Here is a 23,110-nt window from a genome sequence, read left to right as displayed (position 1 = left end):
GATTAATTTTTGCACTATAAAGAAAATCTAGGTGCTGTATGAATACTTCAAAAATATCAAAACACTGAGAAATACACACAGCCCCTATTCAGAAACTGGCTTCAAACGAACCCTCACGACTTTGGCAAGGTTGTGATGTCACAACTGTACAGTCACAGACTTCGGCCACGCCCTCTAGCATGGCTGTGGTTGCAAAAACATGCAGGGATATGGTAGACGGTGCCTGCTCAGGCCTGTGAGAGCTGACCAATCATAGCAGACTGGGCTTTTCAGGAGTGGGGCCTTAAAGAGACAGGAGCCAAAACTGATTATTCATACAGAGGATATAAACATTTACTAGCAGACACCCACAATAAAAACAACTGAACGTCTGTAAAAATATTAATGGCAGCCCATCCATTAATAATCCATATCCCTGGAGCCCAACAGAACAGCTAAAAGCATCACAACAGTAAACCACTGAAATACAGTAAATCATGTTCTGCTACAAAGTAACAAAGTTCTTCTATGGGAAAAAAAGTGCAAATGTTTCATTAGAGGGGCATTCAGACGGCTCAACTGCCCACCTGGAGCGACTTTAAGGGCAAAAATGAAGCGTATCCTGTTCAAGTAACAGTTTGAGTAAGGGGACTTTCCCCCCACACTGTCCATCCTGCACACCTCTGGCCTCTGGATGAGTCTTCTTTGCGACAGGTCATGGTGAGTTATGCCTTACACACAGACCTGCCTGTTGCCTGAGGAAAAGACACAGCTTTGCCAGTAGAAAAGCTAAGACAAGTAAAGCCAAGGGAGGAATGAAAACACACACATTCTTATGCAGCCAGAGACCTAATAAGAGAGAGAGAGAGCACGAATAAAGCAGGCAGAGAGAGACAGAGAGAGAAAAACTCCTCATCTGACGCACTGTATATTCCCATGGCTTCGCCAAAAACCTTGTCGGAGCATCCATTCAACTGGCCTTCGCATAAAGGTTAGTATATAATACAGCCAGTATGCATTCAGCCTTTGTCTACAGAGGTGGGAGCTTAAAAAAAAGAGGTGAGGGAGGGGGAGTGTGTGTGAGCTGCATCTATGTCTGTGAGATTTGCTGCATTGTATGACCTGATCGGTATGGAGGAGAAGGGCTTCTTGTAGATGTCGGCCAGTTTGTCCATGACCACCGTTGCCGTGGTGAAAATCCTGTACGTGTGCAGGAAGGTGTTGAGGAAGTCGATGGAGAGGAAGCGCAGGTCGGTCAGCCTCTCCAGCAGCCGCTCCACGCTGGCGTAGCGGATCTGGGGGACCTTGCAGGAGTTGAGCGTCTTGCTGAAGCAAATGTCAACATCATCTTTATGGAGACGCACATCGGATCTGATGAATATACACACACACACATACACACAAAACACATAACCAAGCATGGGTGACTGCTGGGTTGCTAAGCAAGGAAAAGGTTGTGAAAGTAACTGAGTGAACAGCCAAGTAAAGGAGGGGAAATCGAAAACAATTCATATCATCCAAAGAAGAAAGCTAAAGAAAGAGTGGCATGAATAAATATAAGAAATCATAATACATAACATACAACCTAGCAATTTACTGTACATCAACACAAGTGTAACATTTTCAGCTGGGTAAGCTACGTCATAAACTGTTACAACACCGGCATGAAGACATTCCTCTTCACAAACACAAATGCACTTACTTGATCATATGAGGCACAGTCACTTTAGAGTTCTCCTCAAATACACTAGTCATCAGGCCATTACACCGGATATTATCTATACACTACAGAGACAGAGGCAGAGAAGGAAGATAAGTACAGTACACAGCACTACAGAGGGGTCTATTTTTCCTGCATGTCACTATTAAATCTTAGAGCACAAACATAGATCATGTTTTTCCATTATAGTGAGAGAAAGCAGAAAAAGTGCAACAAATAGAAAAGTATTAAAAGATAGAGATAATGAATAAAAAGATAATTTTAACAAAAGAGGGGTGCTTCAGGGAAATATGTATACATTTCCCATTTATCTCAAAGTGATTCTTTCCATTACACATTTCATTGTAATTGCTTTTCTAGCCACTACACTCAAATATCATTTAGTTTTAATGTTTGGTGAGTCCATACAAGTTAAATGTCATTTTTGTGACAAAAATAAATAAAGATGAAGTTTTACAGTAAAATAATGACTCTACAAGAGGGAAAGGGAACATGTCCAGGAGAATTTTTGGAATTTACTTTCAAATAATCCTTAAAATGGCCCTGTCCCTTCTCACCCATGAAAAGCTCAAGAATACTTCACTGGAGTTTACTACACTTCACCATAAAGTCCATTCTCAGTGTCTGTGCACTGGAGGCTTCAAGTTTCCAAATCACATTTGTGTATATTGACTATTGGACCAGGAGTGGCTTCCAAACTATTGGTGATGTCACGAGTCATGCTCACAGGCCGGCCTTTTGAAATCAGACTTTATATGAGCACAGAGGAAAATTTTCACACAATGAATGTGAAAACATGGAGGGGGTCTTTTAAATGTGTGGTTGATGGGGAATTAAAAAAAAAAAGAAGCCATTAGCCAACTTAAATCTATATATCTTTTGTCCTGTAAGAATTTATCCAGTCTGCCATGCTTGTATGGCACTACTCTGTTTGTGTGGCACTGAGGCAGTGAGCTGAACTCGCCTCTGGGGAGCTGCACCCGTGTCTGTGTTTACTTATCACTAAGCCTTCTCAATACCCGGTGGAGACATGCGCTCGCTATTTGGAGGTTCTTGTTATTCTGTGTTTGTCTGGGTGTGTGTTTGTGTGTCACCTGGCTAATATCACTGGTCCACGCTGCCTTTTCCTGCCGCGACGGTGCCAGCAACACCACGGTGAATGAGGGCGAGTCTGACGGCTCCACAACAAGCTTAAAGTCCAGCTGACCGAACACCTGACCACTGGCTTTAGCTGCGTGAGAGAGGAAACAGAGAGGGCTTTTTACAGTTCAGCAGCCCTCCTTATGGTGATGATGGTAAAAACATACATGCACACACACACACACACATAGGGTTAATTAAGCTGACCTGTTATCTTCATTCTACACCCCCTGAGGCTTAAGTGTAAACGTGTGTGTTGAAGCGAAGTGTGATTGCCTCTGGGCTTGTGTTTGTGTGGCTGAACGGGAGTTTCATCAATCTCCCTATTTGCAAAATGAATCCCCGGAAAAAAAAAAAAAAAAAAAAAAAGAATAATGGACCTGTTATGTCAAAAGATCAAAACCCGACATTTACGGGGTGAGCGTTTGATATTTAAAGGGAAGTAATTTCTGGACACTTATCATCTGACACCTAATTAACCTCCAGGAGTGCTGAAGGGCCTACATGGGCCAATAAGAGCTGCCAGCCCGTCAACCAGCGTGGCAGCAGCACTTCACTGATGTGGTGAACTTACATTCCTCGTCGCTGGCATCTGGCTCCTCTATGAGGGTGCAGTCAATCAGGGACAAAACTCCACCTTGCTGCAAGAGTTTCATAGAAAAAATATCAACATCTGTTTATTGGCATTCTGGTTAAAAATTACGATCGATTCCAAACTGAATTCCTTCTCTGAGATTTGCTTATGCTACCGAGCTGGAGGAGTTCTCACCTTGAGAAGGTGCAGTTTCCCCCCGGAGCTGCGTGTGCAGACTAGGAAGTGTTTGGTGAAGAGGAAGCACTGCCTTTCCCCTTCCTTCTTTAGAGAGAGGGAGCCCAGACGGACCTTGCTGAGCTTCCCTCGCTCGACCGACGGCAGCTGGATCAGAGAGCCTGAGGAGCAGGAGCAGCAGCACTGGATTACATTACATTTCATTAAGCTCACACAGAGCCGAGGGCTGTGTTTACTAAGCAGACACAAAAGCAACACTGCTGAACATTTCTGCACAAATGCGTTTTGTGTGTGCACCTGGCAGATATGAGGATGTTGAAAAATGATTAAAATGGGCAAATTCACTGTCAAAAGCTATTTCTGCTAGAAGCAATAAAAACTGAGAGGAACCTTTGATCACCTCCACTTTCTGCACCTTATATGGTAAACTGACTTCAACTTAATCTATATCTCAGCAATGTTGACAATGATTTGCACCAGTGGTCCTAGAATCTGCCTGGACTGAGTCTTTTGGTCACAGGGGAAGTAACCACAAGCACCGGGGCTCAGCTGTGAATACGATGGGACACCGAGATGGGTCACTGAACACGGCCCACATGACCAACAGAGGTCAGTTTAAATATGGGGGATATAGTATGAAGGTGAGTTCCTGCAGATTTGACCAGGACTAAGACTGAAGGGTTGAGCAGAGAAGCACAGCGGGAGAGAAGCCACTGAGAGTCAGGCATCAGCAGTGGGTGGAACGGCTAGCAGAGCTGAGAATCACAGGTGACTGAACGAAGGAGGTTGACACACTTTGATCTACTAGCAACAAGTTAGCTTGCTGACATCAGAAGACGTCTCTGCAATACAATACATGCAGTAGATGTCTTTGAAATGACATCAACACCGTTGTTTCATCTCATTCTGATGATAATGTTTGTTGAATGAACAAAAACTCTGACCATATCTTGACCCCGTTAGTAATGCTATTTGCTATCATCCCCACATAAGTTTTCAGTGAGACCACATCAAATTTATAGAACCAGATTCTCGCTTGGCAAGCTGACAGAGAGCCAAACCATTCCCAGGAGGAAGTATTACAGTAGCTAAAGTCATGATTCAGTGACTGAGCTCCACCAAGCTACCGTACCATGTCCGTGGTCTCAGATGACAGGCTGACAGGCAGGACGGTCAGTGTGTCAGGGAAAACCTCCAGAGCTGACAGTGACTTACCCTGCCTGACAAAGGTCTGGCTGGTGTCCAGCAGGATGTCACAGCCCTCCACTATCATCCTCTCAATGGCCAGGTTCTTCCGGATGTTCTCAGTGTCACTCACCTCATCATGCATTACTCTGAGCACACACAAGCACACCAGTTAGTTCAGTATTCGACATGAAGATGTATCAGGAAATCCTCATTTTGACAAGCGTACCTGGACAGTTCCTCTAATTTGGACTTGGCAAATTCAAGACTCTTGCGCTCCACATGCTCATGAGGTGTGTGCGCCAATAACTCATGCAGGGTGATGATGTAGCGGGGAATCTTGTTGGAGAGAAGAGCAATGTGGGGGAAAAAAGGTTGTTAAAAATATATGAACAATTAATAAAAGAAATAAAAGTTCACAAGTGGCAATAAAAAAAAAATACTTGGACTGCTCTGTGTTACAGTACATTTGTGAAAAGGAGAGTGTGCTGGTGATCTACCTGGAACATGGGGTAGGTGAGGAAGGTCTCCAGCATCCTTCCCTCACAGGCGGCGTTAGACTCATATTGTTTCAGCAGCTTGTCAAAGTCTCTGTTCTGCTTACAGTTGGCCAAAACCTGCAGGCTGTACTGATGGTTTCGCACAAACTCCTGATAGATGTTCAGCATGGGCAGCAGGATGTCAAACAGGTCGGCTAGGAACAAAAACACACACATATACATTATGTAGTATGTACAAATCAGGGAATAGAATGATGTAGTGATGTGCCCTCAAATAGGTTAAAGACTCAAAACCATGCAAGAAAATGCAAAAACAGATTTAAAGAGTGTTGATTTGATAAGTCATAGATGGATTTATCTGTTTATTTGAATATAGCCTATGTGAGGTCAACAAGTTAAATTCAATGCTAAATATTCAATGACAATAAGAAAAAGGAAACAATATGAACTAAATATATAACAAGATAATCTGAAGTAAGGCATGTTGTCGATCAACAATCTACGTTTAGCGTCAGCCTGAGGCTGAGGGTCAGAAAACAGTGACGTCATGCCCTTTTCTATTTGAAGTTGCCACAAGTCATTGCCTTTCGTGTCTTTCAGCCGTCTGTCTCCTTGGTGATGCTTATCTGTCGAGGATGCTTCTGTTTTAGGAGGTGAATGCGTGGGATGCCTTCTGGTCCAGCTGGTCATTGTCTTGACAGACAATGAGTGTGCCGGTTGCGGACTGAGATAGGGAAATGAGTGTGTGTGTGCGTGTGTGTGTGTGAGAGAGAGAGAGAATGGGCAAGTAAGACGTCAAGTGTGACGTTTGAATTAGATAAACTGAAAACCTGACCTTGATGCAACTGAACGGCTGCAGAGCGTATGCACACAGTGTGAATGTGTGTGTTCTGTGTGTCATCAAGTCGCAGCTTACCCAGCACCAGGGTTGGCCAGTTGGCTATCCTCGCCTTCAAGCCTTGATGGAAGATCTCATGTAGAAACATGATGGTCTCGCTGAAGACGTCGTGTGAAAACACACACATACAACAAAAACAAAACGTTCTTTAAATCCTTACTATGAATCTCTTCTTATACATAATTAGCGCAATCAGTGATTCAGACAAACCAAAAAAACAAAAGAACATCTTGCTTAATCACACACAAACACAGTCACACGAACGCACACACCTGTTGAGGAAGATGCTGCTGACATCATCATGGCTGATGGGGGGTTTCTTGGAGCTGGCAGCCATCCTCAGAGGTCTGAGGAAACAGTTTACCAGGATGTAGAGCTGGTGGACGTACCTGTCATCACACACGGACAAACAGAAAAACACTCTTACATTTCAACTTATAAAGTCTGGGTTCGTACTGGGGGCGCAAGTATCACATGTCTTTTTGGGGGGGGGCATATTTTTGTAAAACACGTCCTTTGTTATTAATACATCTCCCTTTTTCATTCTGTTCTATTAATTTCTTGGTTTTTATCTGTTATCTGCTTTAACAAGTGAGGCATCAATTAAGTCTCATCTCATCTTATCTACTGTATCTTATCTTAAACAGCTGTTAGACCTGTGAGGAACAAAAGATTCCCAGCAATGTCATATAAATTGAGACGTATCCTCAAAACAGTTTGTGTGCAAATCTGAACATTTAATAGTTGAGTAATAATGTAATGTTATTATTTAACTTAAATGTTGTCTTAGGGTTGCATGATGAAATTTCTTGAATGTTTTTATTCTTTCTTGTTGAGGGTATGGTGGCCCTTTCTACAGTAAGGGACATGTATACCATGCACTGCAAAGCTTGACAATAGTGAAACCTTTCCACCGTGTGTGTGCTGCAGCTCGAGGCATAAAGTATTTACATACTCTGTCTCTGCCTCCACCATGTTGAAGACGATCTGGTTCCTCTTCCTCATGCTCTCAGCGTGAGGAGAGCAGATGTAGTCCTGAACGATGATCTTCCACTTCCTCCGACAGAGCCAGCCCCGCATGAAACTCTGCACCTGAGGAGAAGCACACAAGGTTCGACCCGGTCATACAAGCATGCTGTGCAGTGTAACATGCTCATGAAAAAACAAACACATGAAGCTCTTCCTGGAATGACCTTTAAGAAATATTTGTTTACCTTTTTGATCTTTTTGATATCCGGGTCTTCATTTTCGTGGTAGACATGGTAAGGTCGCATTCGCTCCTTAGTTTTGTTCAGAGCTACAATCTGTGAAGCAATTCAGTTACAGACAATGTGAGCGTAGTGCGGATGACTAAATGTCTGCATAAAAGACACGTTACATTGCATTAAAGTCATATTAAATGGAAACAATGGTCTTCTGTGATGTAGCAGAACGAGATGAGATTTAATTAGCGAGGATGTTATATTCCTGAAGGCACTCGCAGTCATTTGGTTGAATATTGTGTACGAGATAGTGATGCAGTGTGTGTTCAGTGAACTGTTGCTGTGTTTGCACCAGATAGACATCAGACTTCCTCATCTCTTTGACAATCTGGTGCTTTCATTCAGAAAGAGACAAAGTAGGGGGAGGGCTGCTATCAGCTGGTGACAGTAAGCAAATCAAGCCTCACATGTGCCCGCTCACCTGTAATGGATTGTAGGACACAGCAAGTACTGAAGAAAAAAGGTATAATCCTCTGAAGCTGATATGTTCTATTTCTAGCAGAAACTATTCCATGGAAACCATAAAATCAAGGCCTATTAAAGACTTCATCTATTATTTATGACTGTTCTTGTATCATTTTGACTGCCACGAAAAAATCTCTTCATAAGGCAGAATAGTTCAGAAGCCCAGAAATCAAGTGATCCATTTTCTAATTCTGATCTAATTTGGTTTTTTTTCTCAGATGGAAAGAAAAGGTGATTTCTTCACAAAAACATGTTTTTCCAAGATCATTTTCTAAATTTGTAAATTGTCGTCCAGTGAGGTATACATGGTAAATATAGTGACTGCATCTGCATCTGTGCTCCAGTCAAGCTGCTTTTTCTGAGCTAACACATTCAGTAATTGCCAGAACATTTTTTTACTGAATAGTATAATGTTATATCACAGTGAGGTTGACGTTCAAATTTCTTGATGTCATAATTACAATTTAAATTGTTGGGTAATGGCCAAAATTTTTTTTTATGTGAGGTCACAGTGGCTTGACCTCTGACTGCTAAATTCTAATTGGTTCATCCTCGAGTAAAAGTGGACATTTGTGGCCAAATGTGAAGAAATCCTGTCGAGGCGTTCTTGAGATATTGCATTCACAAGAGAGGGACAGATGGACGTACTGAAAACAAGCAGAAAAAATTGACATGAACAAAATGGAAAATGTAAGATTATTCCAGCAAAACCTTCACCTGTTCTTCAGTCACAAACACAGGAGAGAAAATAATTTAAGATCAGACCTTGAAAATTAATCAGCCAAATTTATGTTTTCACTTGTCCTCTCAGGGCTTCTGTAGATGTGACATTTACTCGCAACAGGTAAGAAAAGCCAGCCATCTACCACATAGATAATGTCATCTTCCAGGTTTGGAAACACAAGACATCATAAAGGGGAAAAAATCCAGACTTAAAATGTTATCGAGCTTGCTCTCGTAGCTTCATTTTCTTATCTTCACTATCATCATACAAATGGCAGCAGAGAGGAGCCAGTCTGCCAACTGTTGACAGTTGCAGTGGCTAGTTGGTTTAATTATTCATAAACACGGAGCAACACACACACACGAAAACAAACAAACAAGAGTATGCTTTAATGAGATGGATCACCAACTGCACACTGGCTCTCAAAGTCTAATCCTTTTTTCATGAGCAGCCCACTTACGCAGGCAGATGTTTCCTAATATAAAATGTCTTTCGTTGGCATTTTCATGATGAGCAGGGCTCAGTGTGTCCTGCCAGTGAGATATAATCATAATGTGTGGCAGAGAGAGGGGGTATACACACCACACTTGTTGCTCTGAGGGAGAATAACAACTAAAAGCGGTATGACGGGCTAATCCAATAACATAGTGTTATTTCACAGAGGCAGCGTATAGAAGCTCAATATTTATACATTATTGACACAGATGAGCAGAGAATTGGAAGTGACAGTGGAGCTGTGATTTATGGAGATGTTAGCAGCTGGTCTATCAAGCAAACAGCTTCCCCTGAGGCCAACCACTGCAGAGAGCAGAATCTAATTTCAATCAAGCCCCTGTACAGTAGGAAAAACTCTGCAGTGCCTCCTGGTCATCTATGCAATACAAAAGAAAACATGTACAAAGGAATCACTTACCATCTGATACAACAGTGACACAAGCAGGTCTGGAAAATTACAGCAAGTCTCAGGTCAGAGACTACATTTTTAAAGAGCAACGGTAAAGCTTTATATCTCACAGATGCATAATCAGTGAATAATATAACTATGCTGTTTGGGTCAGCTGACACACTTTCCACAAATCGGTTCCAATTATTTGGCAACACTAGCAGTCTTTTTACAGGTTTGTGAAATAATTTAATTCTGGGCAACGATACCTACCGATGAGATGAGATGAGATACGATACGATACGATACGATACGATACGATACGATACGATACGATACGATACGATACGATACGATACGGTAAACACAGACAGATACGAAAATATTCAATATCGATATCAATACATAATATAACAGAATATAATATGGCAAATTAATTTTAACATACTAACAATTAAGAATAACTGTGTTCCACTGTTTTGTAAAACAAAAATAAATTTTCTTTTTCAGGCTTTATCTGTAATTTGATTTGGATTAGATTCCAGTCAAACACAATAAAACATAAAACCAGTGTAATATGGAGCCCTAATCTAAATGAACAACATTTTTCTTAGCAGTTTGACAGTGATGTTGAGATTTATTTATTTATTTATTTATTTATTTTTTACGTCAGACAAGATTAGGGCTATTGATCTAATTACCATAAACCAATAACACTGTCATTTGTGTGTGAGAGAGAGAATTGTAATTAGTTCTGATTAACACCTTGTAGAGGCTAGCTGTGTTTTGCCTATGAGCGGCTGATTTATCGTGCAGTGACGGCACATCACAAAGGGGTTGCGTTCGATAAGTGTAATGGTTTAGCAGCTGTCTGTGTGGACGTTGAGGGGCTGTCTTTATTGAGTGGTGGGCTTCTCCTCCTACACTCAGAGGTAAGTGAGGACAGTTCACACCCACTCCTCCTCTGACACAGACACCGCTGTGACAAGGCACACACACTCACACACACACACACACACACACACACACACACACACACACACACACACACACACACACACACACACACACTGACTGCATAACTGTAGAGATATGGGCATATGTATCCCACAGTACAGAGTTATATATACATTTGAGTGAGTGCATGATGCCAACTTTATGTATGCATGCTGTATTTCAATGCCTTTAAATAGGCTACAAAGTGACAATGGAGAGTTTGACCATCTGAAGTGCTATGGATGTATGTTTTTGCCTGTGAATGATGAAAGACATTTAATTTTTCTGTTCAACATTTGGCTAAAATGATGCCAGAAGAGATGCAGTGAAGCAAAAAATAATAACAAAAAAGAGGAGGACTGCAAGCAAGTAAATGTGGATGTAAACAACGCATGAACAAAACATTTAAGAAATTCATGCACTGAATTGGCTGTGTAAAAATGAGGGTTAACATCAGCTCATCTGTTAAAGGCCCAGTGTGTAGGACTTAGTAACTGAATGGCTGCAGTTTGCAACCTACTAAACAGGCATGTGCAGCTCCCAACAGACACTAGAAGGAAATGGCCGGATGATTCCATTCAAAATTATACATGTATCGACCCCCAGGGGAAGTAAATGCGTTTTAAGGGGTTACAAATCCAGCAGAGGAAAAGCACCTCATTATCTAAACCAGAAGTACATGATTATTTAAAAGATGGATGGCTTGAGAAGCAAGTCATCAACAACCACGCTTCGTCTTCCCATGCTCTGCACTGCGCTGTTCTCTATTACATGAAATCTACACATGCACTGGCTTCTGTCTCTGAATCATGTGCCAAATAAGCTTTAAATGTTTCCTGTGGCTACGCAATTTAAATAACACTCGATGGAGGCAATCACTGAGTGCAAAAACATTAAATGGCTATTGCTGAGGAAGTGCTGGCCATTAACACACTGAAAGCGGGGTTTGATTTGATGGTTATCTTGAGGATTGTACTGTAGCTTTTGGGCATGTACACGTGTGTGCTGTACCTCTGCTTTGAGCCTCTCGATTTCTGTGTCCTGATCTTCTAGCTGGGTGCGCAGCTGATTGGCAGCCACCTTCTCCGTCTCCACTATCTGTACGAGGTGGATGTATTTCTGCATCAGCACCTCTCGTTCAATGATGATGTCAGAGTAACTGAAAATCAAAAGAAGTCCACAGTTATATACAGAGGTATCAGTTAAATGACAGTGGGAAGATGACATTATATCATAAATATGACCTATTTTCTGCAACCAGCTTCATTCTGTGTGCAATGATGTCCTTAATGAACACAACATCTTTTGGTTAGATTTTGTCTATGTCACAAGATTTTCTGTATTTTTGTCCTCACTTTTCACACAGCTTCAAGTTGGATGGCGTTACAGTGAGCTGGGAATTCGAAGTCATCAAACTACGTCTATCAACCCTCAATGTGAGCTATGGAACCTCAAGCTACTGCTGCATCACCTATAATATCGAACTTTGGGGGGAAGTACGCATAAAAAGAGAGGTTTAAACTGCATGTTTTGGTTTAAAGTTTGCCCATTTAATAATGTACAAACACATGCACAGCATTCAGCAGCTAAGGATACAGGACAGTTTCTGTTGTCACTGTTAACAGAGACTCCAGCCTACGGCCTTCACTCATTTACAAGAACTAACTGCTGTTCTGACACAAATTATTCTAATTGTTTCAAGACATTTTCTCTGTCACGCGCAAAAGCAGGTTTATGGTGACACATATCATTATCTTGTATAGATGTAGCCAGTTATAGCAATGGGATTAGTATGACCAGAAGAACTGGGGGGAGGGGGGTTTACAAGGTGTCAAACTGAGGAGACGAAGCTGCAGAATGCACAGAGAAGAAAGTCAGAAATTCTTTAAAATGTCGCTGAAGAGACTCAAGGAAGAGAGGAGAAACATATTAGCATAAATAAAAGCACCCATGGTCTCTACATGCCCACACAGTCCAAAGATTAGGTTTAATCAGGCACAATAAGTCATAATAACACCTGTGTAGGTCTTCCACTGGTGTGCCAGGCCTTTTAAAAGTACGGGTTACAATCTAATGTGGATTTAGAACTAAGAGCAACTGATGAAGCTGAGATTTTATGGCATACCCTATAAAATACAAGCATCAAATGCACCTCATCTTCATCAGGTTGTCGGATTGAATTCCCACGAGGAATGCAGTTCTTTTCAGGAGACAGTTAGATCTTAAAACCTTAGATGTCTGAGCCAATACCGATGAGCAACAGGATCTTTGGGTTTGGATCATGCTGAAAGAGCTGTATGTTTTTTTTTCTGTTAATTTCCCCATCCCAAGTCCCCATCTACTTCAGTTGTTGTGGAGAATGCTCCAACGCTGTTTCACTGCAAAGCACCAGAAATATTTTTCAGGCGATGGAATTTTACTCATCTTCCCATTGGGGATAAATGAGTAGACAATGAGTGGGTTTTCAATTTTGGGTGATCTTATCCTTTAATGTTATGTCACCTTACATCAGACCGTGGTCATGCAGTCTTATGTCCTGCTACACTTTACACAATGCTATGTGTGTACCTTGCCTGCTGGATGGCCTCCACCCATTCGTCGCACTCACTCTCTTCCTCGGTCCGCAGCTCCAGAGGCTTTTGTCCATCGTGACCAAACACAATGAGGAAGTAGTGCTGAAAAATAAAGAGAGACAAGCTGTTTATGTCTGTGACCCTGAGCCCCTCAACACACTTACAACACCATGGCGAAATTGTCACTTTTTAGCGGGGGATGTTTTGGTTGCTCCTGCGAGATGCTGGCCGCCACTAATCAGACATATGGCACAGACATATGGAAACATTGCTTTCAACTGCATTTGCTTTTCACGCTCTTTTCTTGCCCAGATTCGTCCTGTACAAAATTTTACAGACCTAACATGAAGCCGGCAGAGCACACACAGGCAGAGAGAGTGAGACAGGACGGGGGAGGATGGCTGGCCCTGCCACACACGACAGTTATTTGCTCACTGAGAAAAAAACATGGAGTCGTGTCTGTGCCTTCCTTCTCCACCAGCCTATTATCATCACCATCAATTAGCCCGCTCCCCGTCGCTCCCTCTTTCTCTCTATCGTTTCCTGTCTGTCTTTCTCATTTTTCTGATAAAGTTTCCCTGTGTATCTGATTTTCAAAACACTTCCCAGCTCTTACACACAGTCACATGCCAACACATGCAAGCCCAGAGACACTCACCTACAGTAGAGCGCACAGACAGACAGACAGACACACACACACACACACACACACACACACACACACACACACACACACACACACACACACACACACACACACACACACACACATACCAGGCATTACGTGAAGTGATAGAGGCTTTTATTCAAATGGTCATGTCCTGGGGCACTGGGTTAGCAGAAGAGCTGCTATACTTAGTCAGGGAGAACAGAGAAGACTGAGCTCTTGCATGGACTTTCTCTTTTCTCTCCTCTTCATGTCATCCAACAACCTCTTCCCTCCTCCTCCTCCCCCTCCTCCTCCTCCCTCTCTCTCTCTCTCTCTCTCTCTCTCTTTGCACTTCACCTATCATCCAACCCCGCCTCCTCTGCCCCACTCAACCAGCATCCTCACTTCTCTTGTTCTCGAGACCCACTCCTCCTCCTCCTCCTCCTCCTCCTCCTCATCCATCCCTTCATACTTTCATCTCTTTGTATCTCTCTTAGTAAGGATTCAATGAACCAAACTGAGTCCAGAGGAGAGACGTTTACCCTGCAGGAGGGTGGACGGGCTTATTCCTAGCCCCTGCAGTGGGGATGAGCTGGGGAAAGAGTCACCAAGGTTATTGGAACACACACAAACACAGACAGATGTGCGCGCGCACACACACACACACACACACACAAACACACACACACACACACACATTCAGAGACCCTCCTCCATCTCCATCTCCATCATCCTTTCCCAGCTTTTTATGTATCTGTCATTCCAATTCACTGGTTGGCTGGATTTTATTACATCAACAATAATCTGCGCTCTAACAGCCTTTGACAGGGGAGAAAGAGAGACAGAGAGGGCTCCAGAGAGAGAGAGAGAGCGGTTACATAATATTTCTTAACCGAGTACATATCTCTAAATTGTGTCACCACCTAACAAGATAACATTTCCATGGTAACACAGTATCTGACGTGTTTTTGCACTTCCATTTTACGCTTTTCAGCGCTGCCTCTATTCATTTTATGCTATTACTGATCCATCCTGCAATTTCAGACATGAGAGGGATTGCGCATCAAGTAGAAAATGAACATTTTGTTAATGCAGGTTTTAGAGATCTAGAAGGATAATCTGATCCTGTGTTGTCTGCATATATTTAAGGGCACATATAGTGAAGGTGCTAATAGTTATGGATTCTTTCAGTGCAGATGTCAGGGCTTACATATACCGCAGTATATCTGTCTTTTATGGCCTCAATCAGGTGAATACACACAAACATTTTCACACCATGTTGCAGCGTGATTCAGTTGCTTTGATCACACAAATGTCACTGTTGTTATGATCACAAATATTCATTATGCAGGCGGAATGTTCCTTGTCATTAGTATATTGTATGTACATATACATATTGTATATACATTGTATATTAGTAAATATTATAACATCTGATTAATATTGCTGATGCTTTAACATGTAAGCAGCATTTAAATGTCAAAAATGTAGCAAGTTGGAACTATGACAAATACACTTACATGTACAGTATCTTACTTCTGTTGCTAAAGCGGCTCTTTATCAAAGCAAAACAAAAGATGTCTGCAGGGTGTCGAGAGCCAGGCTGAACCACAAATCCGCTGCTTAACGTTGGCTACAGAGTCTGCACTAGAGTCAGAATAAACACTTCGAGTCACTTTGGACTCGGCTCTGATTCAGAGCTGTTTACCGCCAGGAGGAAAGCTCAGACAATACTATCAGATATTTGGGAATAAAAATTGTATTTATCTTCACTCCTGTTAATGAACCTGACTGCAGCAGCAATCCACTGAAAGAAGAGAGTTGCTCTAGAGTAAGCAACTGAATTCACAGAGTTGTTCACATTGAACCACATACTGTTGCTTGCTATAGTTAGCTTATTGTACAGTATGTACATTAGAACTGTTTCAATGTGTTTCTCAATTAGAAAACAGGGCTCACCAGAAAACCAAGGTTAATTATCTTAAATTAATCAGACTCTACATACCTACTCAGGCAGGCCAGTTAGCTATGCGCTCTATGATTTTTTTCTAATGGGCTCAAGCATCACCGACCACAATCAGAGTTATTACATCTCCATAAGATCAGGCCCTGAAAAAAAGAGCCTGTCCGGTGCCATCACTGTCAGATACTAAGAAGTTCCAGTCTACTTAATTATACCAATGTATCAAACATTTAGTCCCAGAGCCTCTTTCCAGATATATGTAAAGACAAAACAGTAATAGAGTAACAAGAAGCATGATGAGTGGCAACTGTAAAATATCTAATTGTAGATCTAAATTTTGAAAAATCAGCTTTCTCCATAACAGACTGTCAACTCTGGAAGACAATACCGTCTGAAATCAACATAATCACAACAGAGGTTTAGTGCCGGCTAAAAGAAAACCAAGCTGTGCCAAAAATTGCAATCTTATTGCAACTGTAATAGCAATAAACTCTCTATTCACATCAGTTGTAGTCTTTGTAGTGGAACTATGTCAAACTGTATCATCCCTATTAAATAGGATTGAAAATACAAATATAGTAAAGGTAGCTGGCTGTTTGGGGCAGATAAACACTGCATGAGTGATGCAAATGAACATGAATGATCCTGCTGTCACAATTGCTTCACTGTTGATGTATACACCGTTAAACAGCCGGCACTGCTGATGACAATCTATCTGATGAGATGTACTGTTACTCTGCCTACACATGTTCACAAACGAGGTAATGTTTTAAAGTTTCAGTCACCTTAAATTAGTCTTGTTCGCTGACTTCCCTGTCCCTGAAGTAGCAATCAAAGTAAACTTTGTAGCAACCTTGAGTAAACTGTTCTCTGATATCTCTGGGTTTGAAACATTAGAGATGATGTAAGGACACAACTCAACAAATTATATAACATAGGTCTAGTCATAATAAAGACATTTTAAGGCAAAATTAATACATATTATACAGCTTTTAAGATTTACCATATTTTTGTGGGAATGCTATGGGCACTTACGAGATAGCATCAAAACTGCTATTTCTAAAACATTAAGAAGACTTGACACAACATGAAACTTTACTTGTAGTATCCCCAGGGTCTCTACACATGAACATGAGCACTGAGAACATAGTTAGTGTACACAGAGTTTGCTAAAAAGAGAGTTTTTGAACAACTCACCCTAGCGTTAGCTTGTTCTGCTCGCAGTCGTCATGGCAGCTGAGAAGTGTCAAACTCAGAATGCAACGTAATATGGAAGACAGTTAAGGTGGACCGCTCCTAAAGCTTAGTTCCGTATAAATGCACAGATAATCTGTTGTTTTGTCGTAAGTGAATAACAATATTGACCTTGTAGTTGAAAAAGAAGCCTCATATAAAAACCAATACCCAAATCAAAAGCCGGAAAAGTCACGTGAGATATTGGGTGGATAGTTGTTGCCGTAAGACAGTAGCGGTCCACCTTAACTCTTGTCCAAGTTACATCACATTCTGAGACTGATACTCTTCGGCTGCCATGACGGTGGCTAGCGGAACAAGCAACTGCTAAGGTGAGTTGTTATCTGTGTACACAGACAATGTTCTCAATGCTCGTGTTCATGTGTAGAGACCCTGGTGATTCTATGAGCAAAGTTTTGTGTTGTGTCGAGCCTTCTTAGTGTTTTAAAAATAGCGATTTTGATGCTATCGCTAAAGTGCCTGTAGCATTCCCATTGAAAATGAGTTTGACCCGAAAATGAAAATACGGTAAATCTTTAAAGTGTCTCTTTCATCGTAATTATGCTTTTATTCGAAGGTTTGACTCAGCTACATTCACAATGAAAGCCTAAGTTCCATTTTGGCGAGAGTTTCACTTTGAAGGTACCCGTGAGGGTAATGTGCTAAAGAGCATCGCAGCGCGCCCACAAAGGCAGTGAAGAAGAAGGGCAAGCCAGCAAACATGGATTTAAACAATGCACAATTTAAAATATTCAACAGACATACGTAAAACATAAACTCTACAAACCATCCATAAATAAAGTGTTGAGGTAAAGATACTTGTTTACAATCAGACACAGTTTTACACTGCATATACTGATGGTGTTTTGATCCATATCATTTCCCTCACCAGAATACATTTCATGATGTAAATCTTTTCACCAGTCTTCCCATAAATACCATCTACTTATTCAAAGTTGTCGGTTTAAAAAACACATATATTCTGATGCTACTTTTATGTTTATATTCCATTTTACCCCCACTGGGTACAACCACTATGTGATGCAACAATGACCCACTTGTACCCAGGCAATCATTAAAGTTTTATGGCACCGCATCCTTTGGAAAAGATTTTGCATCACGCTGGACCACACTGTGTTGAAAACATCCACAGTGCTTTACAATGAATAACACTCTGTCACTGTACTGTGTCCTCATTAGCTGAAATGAAGCTTCTGGACTCTACAGTACCATTCAGGACTACCGGCCCGCTCTCTCTTTCAGATCGCCTCAAATGTGCCCCTCCATCCCTCAGGGCCTTCACTGTACTGTAAGAAATTTCATTTAAACAAATAAGGACAGAGAGGAACAGCAAAAGAAACCAAAAGGCCAGGAGTCTTTTCTACTCGCTCACTCTTTGTGTCGCCGACGACCACTCCACTGCTCACCTGAAACTTTTTTTCTTTTTTGCCTGACACGAGGAACAGCTATTACAGAAAATGAGACTGTGAAACTGACAGCATGACACGAGAGTGTGTTTTACCACCACTGAGCGAGACTCAGGGACAATGAAGGGCAGCAAATTGTATTATTCAGAAGCAATTTCAGGTCAGTCATTTAAAACCGCCTGCTGTGAGAGCACAGGTGAAGTGTGAGAAGCTCTCAGAACAAAAAGAAACAATTTTGCTGCTGTTCAACAAAGACTGAAAATCAGGAAATGAAAACCAACCACACACAAGCATTTACATCATCGGGTTCACGGTGGCACTGTGATGGAATACTCTCTTCGTTATTACAGATTAAAGAGCCGAATACTAAACTGGACTTGGGGGTAATAGATTCATTAGGCAAACGATGGCACAGGGATCCAGAAATATTCGTGTGTTATAAATATTTAAAAGCAGAGATGACTGAATCACTGTTGGGATCCACTGATGAGTAGGGCCTGGAATAGCCACTAATGATGCAACACTGCTGTCTGCTTTGGCATCTGCACTGATGAGAGGCCAAGTTGTGTTGTACCCGACTACAGATGGACCCTTTTTTCATCTATTTTTTAATTTTTTTCCCCTCGACTCTCACTCACAGCCTTTTCGCAGCGACTGGCATTTAACTGCTCTGACAATGTCAGCGGGTAGAAAGACACATGGACGCTGAAAGAGTTAAAGGTTTGATCCCCACTGCAGGGCTGGTGGAATAAAAAAGAAACTGCACAGTCACACCGAGTGCATTTAGTGTGTGTGGCAACAGAACAGAATGGATTGGAAGTGCTGCTTTTCTGACATTTACGTTACGTTCCTCTGCATGATGTACATACATTTGCTTCACCGACCTGTGAGCTTAAAATCTTTGCAGACCTTTTTTACAAAATGCATGCTATACAGTTACGGATCTTTTGATGTATGTTTCTCTCTCTCTCTCTCTCTCTGGGTAGTCATTTGTCTCCATTTATTTCCCACACAGCATGAGAACCAGTGGGAAATCTCCTAAAGACCCTGTAGCCTACACCTTACAGAGGTTTTTTCAGTTACTCTGGCTAATTAGCCCCTTAAATCAAATGGTGTCTTGGAGCCCATCGATTTAGCCTCTGGGAGCAGCAGACAATGTTTGGGGGCCTTCGGGTGCGTTCAGCGGACATCCACATAACAGCTATTCAGGCCAAGAGACGTGGATTCACATGGATCAGGCAAAATACAATACATGAAAACTTGCTTGAGCTGTTCAATACATGCTGTTTTTAATGTGAGGTTCCACTATTGTGCCAGTGAAACTAGCACGTGTGTGCATTTCACAATAACATCAAGGCGATGTCATTAATGCTGGCCTCACTATGTGTGTATTTGATTTGCATACCAAATCAGCTGGATGATAATTTGAACTTCTTTTTAACAGGAACACTTTTGCTGAGATCCTGTGTGCACTGATTACAAGGTAGAAAACTAAAATCACTAACAAGCAGTTTTAACACAATGGGCTCCACTGGAGGCTGGTGTATAACGTGGCTCCAGCTTTGCGCTGCCGCGTGGAACCAGGGTCCGCTCAGTGATCATGACTCCCTGAGGGTGATGATTACCATCACAGAGAAACACAACAGAGAGCAGACCATATTCGCGTGTGTGTGTGTGTGTGTGAGAGAGAGAGAATGACACTACAGTGGGAACATATATCATTTATAAATCTCTCGTAGGTGTATGTGGGAGTATATACACCAAACGTGTTTTCTTTAGAAGAACAGAGGACAACAGAAGAAGGGATACTACTAAAGAACCACATGTGTAATCGTGAGCTCATTTCAAGCCACCTGCTGTTGGCAGCTCTCAGGTGGGAACACAATGTCTCAAACATATCAGCTGGAGATTATCGCTGTGGTAGTAAACAGAACCTTTTTGGCTTTCATGGCAGGCTGAAACTTCCTTGATCATATGCGTACAGCTCGTTCGGAATTTCCATGTAGAGCTGAAACACACATCATAGCCCATTTTAAGGATGAAACCAGCTACTAAAACAATAAAAGTCATTTGTGAGAAGATGCTTCAGCGGGATAAATAACAGAGAGGGGTACGGGTTCACTTTCTCCACCCACCAGTCTTCTGGATCAGACTCACAATCTGCTCCCCTCCTCTTTATATTCCACTCATTTTTCAGCTCCTGTCGTGCTCCCACAGGGACAATAATGTCCTTTTTTTCTGCCAAATGTAGCTTCATAAAATTCTCCAAGGACAAGAATAAAGAAACGAGTGTCTATTGTCATGAAAGGCTTGTGCAATCAATATTTAACCCTTTACATAATTTACTATGCTATAGACCCTTACTTCCATCTATACACTGTATGACAACCCCAAAAATGATGAGTACATTTTAAATGCTTGGCCAGGTGTCATACATTATGAATAATGTACTAGACTGAATAAAAGCATCATCTGCTTTAAAGGAATTGTTTGACATTTTGTAAAATGTATTTTTTTGCTTTCTTGTCAACAGTTATATTGGATCAATACACATGTTTGTTTTATGAGGCTTTCCTGGAAGCAACTTTTTATCCCCAGGGTGGTGGGAGGGGACGGATGCTTAAGGCAGTGATTCGTGGAGTAGCCTTCCATTGTCAGGTGTTTATGTGCTGTAATGCCAGAGAAGAAATGTATTTCATAAATGTAATGTTACAGGGAGGAGAGGGGGGAAAAGAGAGAGAACCGAAGTCTCTGGTGAGTGCTGAGTTCACACACACACACACACACACACACACACACACACTTGGTGCGTGCTGTTGCCTGCTAGATTAGTACTACTGCACAGTAATAAGGCCGTTATGGGTGAATTAACACTCACACAAATAATGCACATACACATCAATGATCTTGTGGTCAAACTGGCGTGTGAATCACAGGGGGACCACTTAACAACCACCATTGCTGGTAGTGACTCACAAACATTCATGGATGAGGTAATGTTTTAATGTTTTATTACTGTTGCATTTAGTAAAGCTGTGGATTTATCTGGGTTTTGAACATGGTTGGAAAAACTATGTATAATGTAAGTATGGAGTTCAACAAAATATATAATATCTACATATCATATCTTTAAAGGAATAGTTCAACATTTATTCAACAGTTATGCACTTGGGGCCAAACCACGATAGTTTGGACCAATCAGCATCCTGTGAGGAACTACAGGCTTGTACAGGCATCGTTTTGGTGTGACGACTGCAAGATAACCGACTGATTACGTGATAAAAAGAAAGTACATGACACGTGATGCTAAATCTGGCAGTTTCGACATGGTTCATCCTCTCACTTCAGTTTGAATTGCCCTCTTTGTATATTTCTGATCTCCTTGAGGCCCATTCTGTAATTTGCAAAAGCCAAAAAAGTTTTTCCTCACATTCGAACACAAAAACAGATTTCTAATTTCCTGGAGACTTGTCATTGTGAGGAGACATAAAAACATTAATCTGACTGCAGCAGCAGCAGCAGCAGCATTTTATGTAACCCACTGAATTCAACTAATGATGTACCAGCTAATGTGACAATCACTGAATCAACATCCCACATCCTGCTGTTTCTTCATTGCCCTCCATGCTGTTCACTTCCTCCCATGAAGTTCTTATTACAAACTATTTCTCTCTCACACACACACGTGAAACATTCACACCTCTCACACACGTACACACCATATTAAAGTATACTAATAACTGCTGTAGCTCCCTCAGAACGCTCTGATCTGGGATTACCTGTCTGTTTATCCGGAGATTAAACAGATTGTTCCCCTCCTCCACTTTCACTGCTGTCGTCCTACTCAAAATAAATAATAAAACAATAACAATAAAACATATACACACATATAACAGCCTATTTGACAATTATCAAGCTTTTTCTCCCATCTTGCACATTTGTTGCTCCACCACTGTATCGCCAGAAGGAACTGTTGGGGAACATCCTGCCCTCTTAATGCAATAGATGGTGGATTGGAGAGTTTGTTCGACGACTCCCACAGTGCGACGACAGAGGAGACTAAACACAACGTAAATCTGTTTTATTATGTGCTTGAGCAATGCCAGTGTGCCAACAGCAACAAAGACACATGAAACCACTTGACAATCCAATTACCTGACACCACAGGTTATTTCATACACTCCTCATGGGACATGTGTGTGTGTGTGTGTGTGTGTCTCACTGTACCACCACTCATCATCAGCCCCTGTAGCCCCTCGCCTCGGGGGCAACACCACAAGATGTCAGCGCCACTGACATATCACTTCATAAAGTTGTTGATGTGGTTAAGTTAGCAAATAGCACTGTTGCCCCATCGAGCGGACATTAAAATGATTAACGAACACGCTCCACTAGTATGTTCAACAGATTTTCTCACTTTGTCTGTCTGATGTTTGGTGCTTCGCAGGTAGTGCACAGTGGATTCTCACAACTTCTGTTCTTCATTAAAGTAGAACTTAGGAGAACTTTACAGAGCCGGTTATGATTCTCTTTGGGTCAGTCACTACAAGCAAGCCCCTTCATCATTTGTTCTATTCTAACATGAAATAATTCATTAGTGCAGCAATAAAGCAATAGTTTAATATTAGGGGAATACTGTTATTCACTTTGTTGAAAGGTCATTTTGAAGATTGATACCATGCCAGTGCATTAGGGACGGAGCTACCACCTGGAGGTAAGTATCCTTGTATAAAGACAAGAAGTG

The 23,110-nt window shown here is 41.6% G+C and overlaps 1 protein-coding gene across 3 annotated transcripts in view; it reads right to left on the bottom strand.

The window, feature by feature from the left end:
* rasgrf2b (Ras protein-specific guanine nucleotide-releasing factor 2b) overlaps positions 1-23,110 on the bottom strand; it is a 45,180-nt gene that overhangs the window by 15,155 nt on the left and 6,915 nt on the right. For 2 of the 3 annotated variants that reach the window (XM_037099405.1, XM_037099407.1), the window contains exons 2-15: positions 13,090-13,196; positions 11,533-11,680; positions 7,406-7,495; positions 7,147-7,283; positions 6,464-6,580; positions 6,210-6,289; positions 5,294-5,487; positions 5,023-5,132; positions 4,824-4,942; positions 3,609-3,769; positions 3,414-3,480; positions 2,794-2,930; positions 1,682-1,764; positions 1,102-1,350 (exon numbers count right to left, since the gene is read on the bottom strand). In XM_037099405.1, coding sequence (XP_036955300.1) covers positions 1,102-1,350; positions 1,682-1,764; positions 2,794-2,930; positions 3,414-3,480; positions 3,609-3,769; positions 4,824-4,942; positions 5,023-5,132; positions 5,294-5,487; positions 6,210-6,289; positions 6,464-6,580; positions 7,147-7,283; positions 7,406-7,495; positions 11,533-11,680; positions 13,090-13,196 — 1,799 coding nt within the window. Of the gene's footprint in view, positions 1-1,101; positions 1,351-1,681; positions 1,765-2,793; positions 2,931-3,413; positions 3,481-3,608; positions 3,770-4,823; positions 4,943-5,022; positions 5,133-5,293; positions 5,488-6,209; positions 6,290-6,463; positions 6,581-7,146; positions 7,284-7,405; positions 7,496-11,532; positions 11,681-13,089; positions 13,197-16,903; positions 16,954-23,110 lie in introns of those variants that run through there. The other variant, XM_037099408.1, reaches the window with a different exon arrangement.

Source organism: Acanthopagrus latus, chromosome 5 (assembly GCF_904848185.1).
Source record: "Acanthopagrus latus isolate v.2019 chromosome 5, fAcaLat1.1, whole genome shotgun sequence".
Taxonomy (NCBI): domain Eukaryota; kingdom Metazoa; phylum Chordata; class Actinopteri; order Spariformes; family Sparidae; genus Acanthopagrus; species Acanthopagrus latus.
This window is presented reverse-complemented; position numbering and strand designations above follow the sequence as displayed.